General features: G+C 46.4%; 1 protein-coding gene across 7 annotated transcripts in view; it reads left to right on the forward strand.

Moving 5' to 3' along the window:
- Positions 1-9,214, forward strand: part of BSDC1 (BSD domain containing 1) — a 25,147-nt gene continuing 15,933 nt past the window's right edge. For 6 of the 7 annotated variants that reach the window (XM_006777375.2, XM_006777377.2, XM_006777376.2 and 3 more), the window contains exons 1-4: positions 1-45; positions 295-355; positions 6,077-6,193; positions 8,766-8,933. In XM_006777375.2, the coding sequence (XP_006777438.1) occupies positions 35-45; positions 295-355; positions 6,077-6,193; positions 8,766-8,933 (357 nt within the window). In that variant the 5' untranslated portion in view covers positions 1-34. Of the gene's footprint in view, positions 46-294; positions 356-6,076; positions 6,194-8,765; positions 8,934-9,214 lie in introns of those variants that run through there. The other variant, XM_015572835.1, reaches the window with a different exon arrangement.

Below are 9,214 nucleotides of genomic sequence, written 5' to 3' on the forward strand. Positions count from 1 at the left end.
GGTCGGTAAATAGTGGTGATGTCATGCGGGCAAGATGGCGGAAGGGTGAGCCCGTCATCCTGCTCTCGGGCGTTGGGACCCGAATTCTCCCAGGGTTGGGGTGCTGGGCCAGGGTCCCCGTGGAGAACAGGAGGCCGGCGCGGCGGTGGACGCGGCTGGAAAGGCGGGGTGGAGTCGCAATGTGAGAGGGTGGGGAAGCGGTCTGAAGCTTCAGCCCCCGGGGTCCCATCTGGGGGGAAACTGAGGCCGGACCGCTCGTACTGCGGGGCTGCCAGCTGTCTCTGTCTCCCACAGGGAGGACGTGGGATGGTGGCGGAGCTGGCTGCAGCAGAGCTACCAGGCGGTCAAGGAAAAGGTAAGCCGGGCCGGCTCCCTTCCTCCCCCAGGGCCCCGCACCGCACAGTGCAGCTTGGCCCGGCCCCGCCGGCCCTCGGGGATGAGAAGGATTCTCTCCCTGCTTCTCGCCCCTTTCGGGCTCCGGAAAGACCGATCCCGACTTAGACCCGTGGGACACTAGCCACAGTGAAGGAAAGACATTTAAAGGCCGCAGCGCCCCTCGCGTGGGAATCCATAGGAAGGAGAAATTACAACTTCCTAGAAGAGGAAACATGTAATGTAGGTCTTAAAGGGTTCTAGCAATAGAAACTTAGTCCTCTAGTCATTGGAATATTGGCGTATGTGCCACAGCCAGCGCTCTCTAGCGGGCCCTGAGATATCGATATTAGCCAAACAGATGCATCCCTGGCCCCACGGAGCTCACCGTCCGGTGGGATGAGTGAGACTTGGCTCCACCGATGAGAAGTGCCACCGTGTGCTTCTGTTTCATTCCACGCTCGCCTGGCAGCCCGAACCCGAATGAATTGCGGGAATAGCGACTGGGATGAGTGCTGCTTCAGAGCATCCTCCCGGAGGCTCTGCCCTCTGGGAGCATCTCTGTCTTCCCCTGGCCGGTGTCCTCCTCTCAGCTCCAGGCCAGCAAGTCTGAGGCTGCCCTGAGCTGTTTGGGTTTTGAGGAGGACCAGGAAAGAGAATGTCACACGGAGGTTTAATAGGAGAGACCACGTAGCTTGGTTCCTGTTACTCAGTCTACTGACATTCATTTAGCAAACACATTTGAAGGCCGCCTGTGCGTTTCCCTCAAGGTTGGTCTCCCATACTCACGAAAAATAGGTAGATTAGCTTTCCATCTTTGTTCTTGGAGAACTATCATTTGAAAATTGTGTGTGTGTGTGTGTGTGTGTTGTTGTTGTTTCTGCCTTTAACAATGCCCCATTCCTAAAGAGAAGAATGAGTTAATTTCTGTCTCTTAGCTACTTACTGTTATATGAACCTGGGCAAGTTACTTAACCTCTTAAGGCCTTGGCTCCTCATCTTTACTGTTTTTTTTTCTTGGCCCTGCTTGCTTCTCTCTCCTATAAGGACTATGCCGCCTGGCCGGCCTGGCTCAGTGGTTAAGCATCAGCCTGTGAACCAGGAGGTCATGGTTTGAGTCCCAGTCAGGGCACATGCCTGGGTTGTGGCCTTGATCCTCAGTGTGGGGGGTGCAGGAGGCAGCCGATCAATGATTCTCTCTCATCATTGATGTTTCTATCTCTCTCTCCTCCCTTTCTCTCTGAAATCAATAAAGAAATATATTTTTAAAAATGTTTTTATTGATTTTAGAGAGAGAAAAAGGGAGAAGGATCGAGAGATAGAAGCATTGATGAGAGATAGGCTGCCTCCTGCACGCCCCCTATTGAGAAGTCGAACCCTCAACCCGGGCATGTGCCCTGACTGGGAATCAAACCAAGAACCTCTTGGTTCTTGGATCGATGCTCAACCACTGAGGCCCACGGGTCCGTTTTTCCTTAGTCTTTCTGTGCTTTCCTGGCCTGGTTCCATTTGGACCACTCAGTTCCCAGCACCCTCAGTTCTCTGATACCCCATGGCACAAATTGCCCCAAAGACTATTGCTCTGAGATGGTGCTATAATCTGCCTCCCTCTGCTCCTTACTTCCTGTACTGTGTGGTGTGTGTGTATGAGCTTTCCCACAGATACTGGTCGAGAAAGTTATATTGCTCTTCTGCCACAGATTCCCAAACTCATCTGAGCCTGAATACCCCCCAGCAACTTTTTCAATCTCTAATTTGCTTCTTCTCCCCTTGCCTTTAGAAACTTTCCTCAAACCTAACACCTCCCTGAAGTTCCCTGTTAAGTCACTTCCTCTTTTACTTCCAGGAGATAACATTAGCTCTTACTTTAAATATATATATTATTGATTTCAGAGAGGGAGAGAGAGTAGAAACATCAATGATGAGAGAGAACCATTGATTGGCTGCCTCCTGCATGCCCCGCACTGGGGATCGAGCCCGCAACCCAGGCATGTGCTCCCAACCAGAATCGAACCTGGGACCCTTCAACCTGTAGGCCAACTCTATCCACTGAGCCAAACCATGTTGAGGTCAACAGCATGATCTCTCTAACTCCCTCTGAAGCCACCACATATAAACTTATCTATATACACACTCAGCCTTACTTACCACTCGCCAAATCCAGTGGGTGTTTTCAGCCCTTATCTTCCTGCACCTTTCTGTTGCATTTGACACTAGTGATCACTCCCTCTTTCTTGAAACTCTACTCCCTTGGCTTTAGTGACATGATTCTTTCTCAGTTCTCCACATGCTTCCCCATCTTTCCTTTTCTGACTGTTTTCAGGAGTTCCTCTCCCTCTGCCTCCTCTTAAAGGTGTAGTATCTAAGGGGCCTTGTCCTTAGCCCACTGCTCTGTTTATAAACTCTTCCTGGGTGACCTTTATTTTCTTGTTAGGGTGACGCAGTCCTTTTCTCTGAGCTTTAGTGTTTGAGAGACTCCTTCTGGACAACTGATCCAGATATTTCGGTCACTGCTGATTCTACATGACCAGAGTCATTGTCATCATCGTCTCTCAGACCTGCTCCCCCTTCAGCGTTTTCTCTTTGTTGGCAACACTAGATCTACCCTAGTCATCTAGGTTAGCAGCCACTGGCTCTTCTTGATTCTATCTTGTTCTCAGTCGGTTCATACACTGGTATATAATTACCAAATCCACCTTTTTTGCCTGCTATTTTTTTTATATGTTTTTATTGCTTTGACAGAGAGAGAACATCGATCAGCTGCCTCCTGTACACCCCCTACTAGGTATTGAGCCTGCAACCTGGGCATGTACTCTGCCCTGGAATTGAACTGGTGACCTCTTAGTAAATGGGACAGTGCTCAACCAACTGAGCCACACCAGTCAGCGATGCCTGATATTCCTTGAATCAGTCCCATCCTTACCAGCACTGTTCTTATTCATATTTTTCTGTTTTCTTTCCTGGACTATTGCAACAGCCTCCTAACTGGTCTTCTTCCCTCTTCTAATCCTGTCACCCTGGGACCATATCAGTCCTGAAATTACCTATTAAAAAATGCAAATCTTGTCCCAGCCAGTGTTGCTCAGTGATTGGAACATCACCCCACACACTAAGAGGTTGCGGGTTCGATTCCCAGTTAGGGGGATGTATCTGGATTGCAGGTTCGATCCCTGGCCTAGATTGGGGTGCATGTGGGAGGCAACTGATTGATGTCTCTCTCTCTCCCCATCCCACTTTCTCTTCTATTCTCTCTAAAATAAATCAATGGAAAATATCCTTGGGTGAGGATTAAAAAAAAAAAAAAAAGCAGATCTCATCATGTCCTACCTCTTTTAAAGCCTTGGTGGCTCTCCATCACCCACAAGGCTGACCAGATGCTACATGGTTGCCCTCAGCAACATCTCCGGCTTTATCCCTTGTCACTTACGCTTTACCTTTTATGTTCATTAGGACTAAAATACCATAGGCCTCAGTAAACCCCATAGCACACCATGCCCAGGCTTTCTTAGGTGACTCCCATTCATAATCCATGCTTCCCTTCACCAAGTCTTTCCAAGCTCCCTGTAATACACTGGTCACTAGTCTGTCCTTGCTTGTCAGCACTGTTATGAGAGCATTTCCCCAGTAGACTGACCTTTCTCGAAGGCAAGCACCATGTTTATTCATATTTTTCCCCTTCTAGCCCACAGTCTAGTGAGAGAGACAGTCATTCATCAAATCATGCAGATGGTTTTATCATTAAAGTTGCCTTGGTCCATGTAAATGTAATAAGCAAACATTTCTGGAGCACCTACTCCATGCCTGACTCTATGTCAAACACCAGGGAAGCATCAGTGAACAGAAAACACAGGCTCTATGTTCACGGAACTCACAGGTTATGCAGGAAGATAGACATTGGATGGGTAGTCACAAGTCTAAGGTATGAGAAATGTTAAGAGAATGTGCAAGTCCCTTAGAACATGAAGCAGAGGAGCCAACCTAGTCTGAGGTGGCATCAGGGAAGTGACATTTAAGCATAGATCTGAAGTAGGAACAGGAATTGGCCAGGTGAGAGGGCTCACCATTGTATTTGTTCTCTTTGTTTTGAAGAGTTAGAACTATGTGTCAAGAAGAGGAATAATGTGTTCACATACTATGAAGTAGGGAAGGTGCTGGGGCATTTGACAAACTTGAAGGCCAGCTGGAGCTCAGTGAGGGGCACAGCTTAGAGGATGGAAGTCCGCCAGAAGCAAGATCATAAGGGCCTTGCAAGTGAGGGTACAGATTTTATATTTGCTCATAGGATACTGTAACCATCGAATAATGTACATGTCTGCTCTGACTTAGCTCCACTGATGTCAGAAAGAGAGTGTAATAGAAGTATCTGATGCAACCTGGGGGAAGTCCAGGTTGGCCTAGACCAGTGGTCGGCAAACTGCGGCTCGCGAGCCACATGCGGCCCTTTGGCCCTTTGAGTGTGGCTCTTCCACAAAATACCACGTGCGGGCGCGCATGTACAGTGCGATTGAAACTTCGTGGCCCATGCGCAGAAGTCGGTATTTTGTGGAAGAGCCACACTCAAAGGGCCAAAGAGCCTCATGTGGCTCACGAGCCGCAGTTTGCTGACCACTGGCCTAGACTAAGGTGGTGGCAGTGTGGATTGAGAGAAAGAATTAATAAATGACTCCTTTACCCCAACTAAATAGTTCTGAGTCTGATATGGGGGCATAACACCCACCCCCAGAGAAGCCTCTGGCTGATAGATGAGAGTGTCCCACTCAGACCAAGGCTGCTGAAAACTAAGCAGGCTCTTCCCCAAAGAAAACACAACCAGAATATTAAAAAACATGTTGCAAGTGGCTGTCCTTACGTAAAATGAGAGGGCTTGCAGACGGATACAGAGGTAGCCCAGGAAGGGTGAGGATGAAGCAAGACAAGGCAAGACTTAGACAAGAGCTGAGAGCCTGCTGTCTCCAGCTGGTTCTGGTGCAGGATAGGAAGCAGATTGGTCTAACACAGCAGGTCGCCAACCTTTCGGACCTCGCGGACCAACAGTTGGCAACCGCTGGTCTAACAGAAGCAAATACCAATTCTGCCCAAAGGAGCTCTATGAATGAATAGTTGGGACCAAGAATGCCTCGAAGAGAATTCAGTCAAGTATTTCTGTTCACACCCCATTTGTTGAATGTAAAAATTACACACCTTTCTGTTGGTATTAAATTGTCAAGAATTACTTATAAAAGCTTTCTAAACTATTGTTATTAATGCAACATGTTTATTAAACCTTTCAGACAAATAACTTCACATACTGCCTCATTTCAACTGAATTTTCCTATAACAAAGTAAAAATAGAAACACTTTCCTTTGATAAAAAAAAAATCACATATCTTTTCTTCATGTTACCTGAAATAGATGTCATCCTAACTCCACTGAGCTCGTCCCCTCCTTTCATAGGAGACGGCCGAGGACTAGATGAGCTTTCTCTGGCCGCACAGCTTGTGAGCGTCTGGGCTGACACTCAGTGCTCAGAGCAGCAGGAAGCTCTTTGCTCTCTGTTGTCAGTTATCAAGTCGTGGAATTGGGACAAGTGAGCATTGTTTCTGAGGCCAGGCTTCCCGTGTCTCTTGAGTTTTCTGTGTGTCTGTCTGGTACTGAAGAAGCACAGGGGACAGGAACAGAGGGTGGTGGAGCCCGCTGGCTCTGGCATCCGCTCTGTCTTCCATAGTCCTCCGAAGCCTTGGAGTTCATGAAGCGGGACCTGACGGAGTTCACCCAGGTGGTGCAGCATGACACGGCCTGCACCATCGCCGCCACGGCCAGCGTGGTCAAGGAGAAGCTGGCTGTGAGTACAACCTGTATCCTCCGAGTGGCTGGCCCTCACAGCCTGGCCTGTTCTGAGGCCATGGTGGAGGCTCCCAGCTTTTCTCCCACTTTTCTTTTATGTGATTGATTTTCCCATGGGCTCGCATTTCGAAAGAATTGTGTCTGCCAAGCAAACAAGCTCCTTCTATGTATTAAGTATTAATAAGCTTTCCCACTTCTTACTGTCTTAGCAGATGTTATCCTGTTACCAATATAATTCATTGTAATTTAGAAAATACAGATAAGTAAAAGAGAGAGAGAGAGAGGCCTAGAGACATCCAAAATGCCATCTCCCAGAGATAACTACTGTTACTATGAGGGAGTATATCCCTTAGGTACACTTTTTTTTTTTTTTTTGTAATTGGAATCAAATGAAGATCATGTTTTGTAACGTATCTTTTTTTTTTAATACAGAGAGAGGAAGGGCGGGAGGCAGGAGAGGGGAGGGAAAAACATCTATTGGTTGCCTCCCATCCACAGCCCAACTGGGGATTGATCTTGCAACCTGGATATGTGTCCTGACTGGGAATCGAACCCGCCACCTTTCAGTGCACAGGATGACACTCTGGCAAATGGAGCTACACTAGCCAGGGCTGTAACCTACTTTTTTACTTCATCATTACAGACCTCACTCTGTGGCTTCACAAATGGCATGGTATTCTATTATGTGGCTTTAACCAGTTCCTAGTTTCCTATCATTTTCCCCCAGTATTGTAAACAGAGGTACAGTGAACATTCTGATTGCTAAATCTTTGCCTTTCACATTTTCTTTCTAATAAAATATTGGAAGGGATCATAGGGTGAGTATAGTTTTAGGCCTTTTAATATCTATTGCAAAACTAACCTCAAGAAAGGTGTGCCAACTTACATTTTTACTGGCCCTGTTTTTATTCATCAGAGCTGTGCATTGGAATCCTCTTCTGACATAGGAGTTTGACTCTGAAGTCAGTGTGGAAGAGAAAATTGTATTTAGTCAAACATATCCCTGCAAGTCTCAAGTTTCTGATGAAGTACAGTATACTGTTGTTCTTTTTTAATATATTTTATTGATTTTTTACAGAGAGGAAGGGAGAGGGATAGAAAGTTAGGAACATCGATGAGAAAGAAACATCGATCAGCTACCTCCTGCACACCTCCCACTGGGGATGTGCCTGCAACCAAGGTACATGCCCTTGACCGGAATTGAACCTGGGACCTTTCAGTCCGCAGGCCGACGCTCTATCCACTGAGCCAAACCGGTTAGAGCAGTATGCTGGTTTTTTATTATAGTTTTCCCTTTAGTGATGGGACGGATTGCAATTTCTTCATTTGCTCACCAGTTGAATCAGTTGCCCTGTGACTGATGCCATGTTATGAAAAATATGTTTGGCAGTTTTTTACCAAGCTTGTTTTGTTGAATGTTGTAAAATACTGTCTGCCTGCTAACCACAGCTACAGATGAGCATGAAAGACAAGTGGTAACGCTGCTGAACTGCGATAAGTCCAGCCAGCAGCAGAGACAGCACTTGTTTCTTTCATTTATTTATTCCTTTTTTTATTCCAAAAATAGGATTGTATACTGTGCTGACTTGTTCTAGGCACTGAGATAGGTTCTAGTTTAAAGTGCTAGGGTAAATAAATAAAATAAATAAATAAATAAATAAATAAATAAAGTGCTTGGGCAAAAAATAAATAAATAAAAAGCCTGGGCAGCCTCGTTAGGAGTAAATATTATAATTTTCCATGAGGTCCTGACCCTGTCTCAGCATTTCATCCTTGCTTGCTTGAGGACATTCTGACCAGTGTGGCTCAAGCTTGGTGTCCATACATTGGCCCTCAGCTGGTCCTAGGCTTGCCTCTAGGCAAAGCAGTGTTCTGATCCAGCCCATACTTCCTCAGACTTCATAGAAAATATTCCACTTCCTGAGCAATCATGATGATGAAATTGTGATATTACAGTATTGCTATTTATTAAATGTTTGCTTAATGCCAGGCTTTGTGAATGCCTTATCTCTCTTTTTTTTTTTTTTTTTTTTTTTTTGGTGTTGAAACTCACATGCCGTATCTTTTTAATCCTCACAGTAGCCCTCTGAAGGAAATATATTATCTGAATTTTACAGAAAAGGAAACATAGACTCAAGGAGGGTTTAGATCTCATATCAGCAAGTAGTAGAGCTAGGATTCAAACTAAAGTTTGGTTCCCCAGCTAGTACCTTTCTCATCACATAGGGCTTCCCCACTGAATGTCTATGGCATGGCTCCTCACCTGTCAATTTTTGCTCAGTCTGGCTGGCCTTGAAATTTTGATGAAATAGCCAATCAAAGGAGCTCTGCTCTGACGTACAGAGGCCTACTGCAGCCCTATTCTGCACCCCCATCTGGGGGATGGGAACCCTGGCTGCCTCTCTCTCCTCCTCCAGCCCCAGAGATGGAGTGGGAAGTTGTGAGCACTTCCCTGGTCCCCACATACACAGTAAATTTTTGCCCCTGATCCTTAGCTGCTCCATGCCCCATGCCCCAGATTATAGCCTGATCCTGGACCACTTGCTTCCTCTGCTGGCTTGTCTTTGCAGACTGAAGGCTCCTCGGGGGCGACGGAGAAAATGAAGAAGGGTTTGTCTGACTTCCTAGGGGTGATCTCCGACACCTTTGCTCCCTCAGCAGACAAAACCATCGACTGCGATGTCATCACCCTGATGGGCACACCTTCTGGCACAGCTGAGCTCTATGATGGCACCAAGGTATTCACTAGTGGCTTTCCCTGCAGTTGTCTAACAGCACTGAGCTCTAGCCTCCCACATGTCCTCACAAAAGCAATGTGTGTTTTGGCTAAAAAGTAAATATATGTATATAACTGAATTTTAGAATACCAATAAGCAAGATAATTATTTCTAAATGCATAATCCCATCAGTCAAAAAGAATCACTGATTTCTTGTTGATATATAACCTGCCCTTCCTTCCCTCCTTCCCTTCCTCTCTTCCTCCCTTCCTTCCTTTTCTTTCTTTTACAGAAGGAGCAGC

Source organism: Myotis davidii, unplaced genomic scaffold (assembly GCF_000327345.1).
Source record: "Myotis davidii unplaced genomic scaffold, ASM32734v1 scaffold88, whole genome shotgun sequence".
Lineage (NCBI taxonomy): Eukaryota > Metazoa > Chordata > Mammalia > Chiroptera > Vespertilionidae > Myotis > Myotis davidii.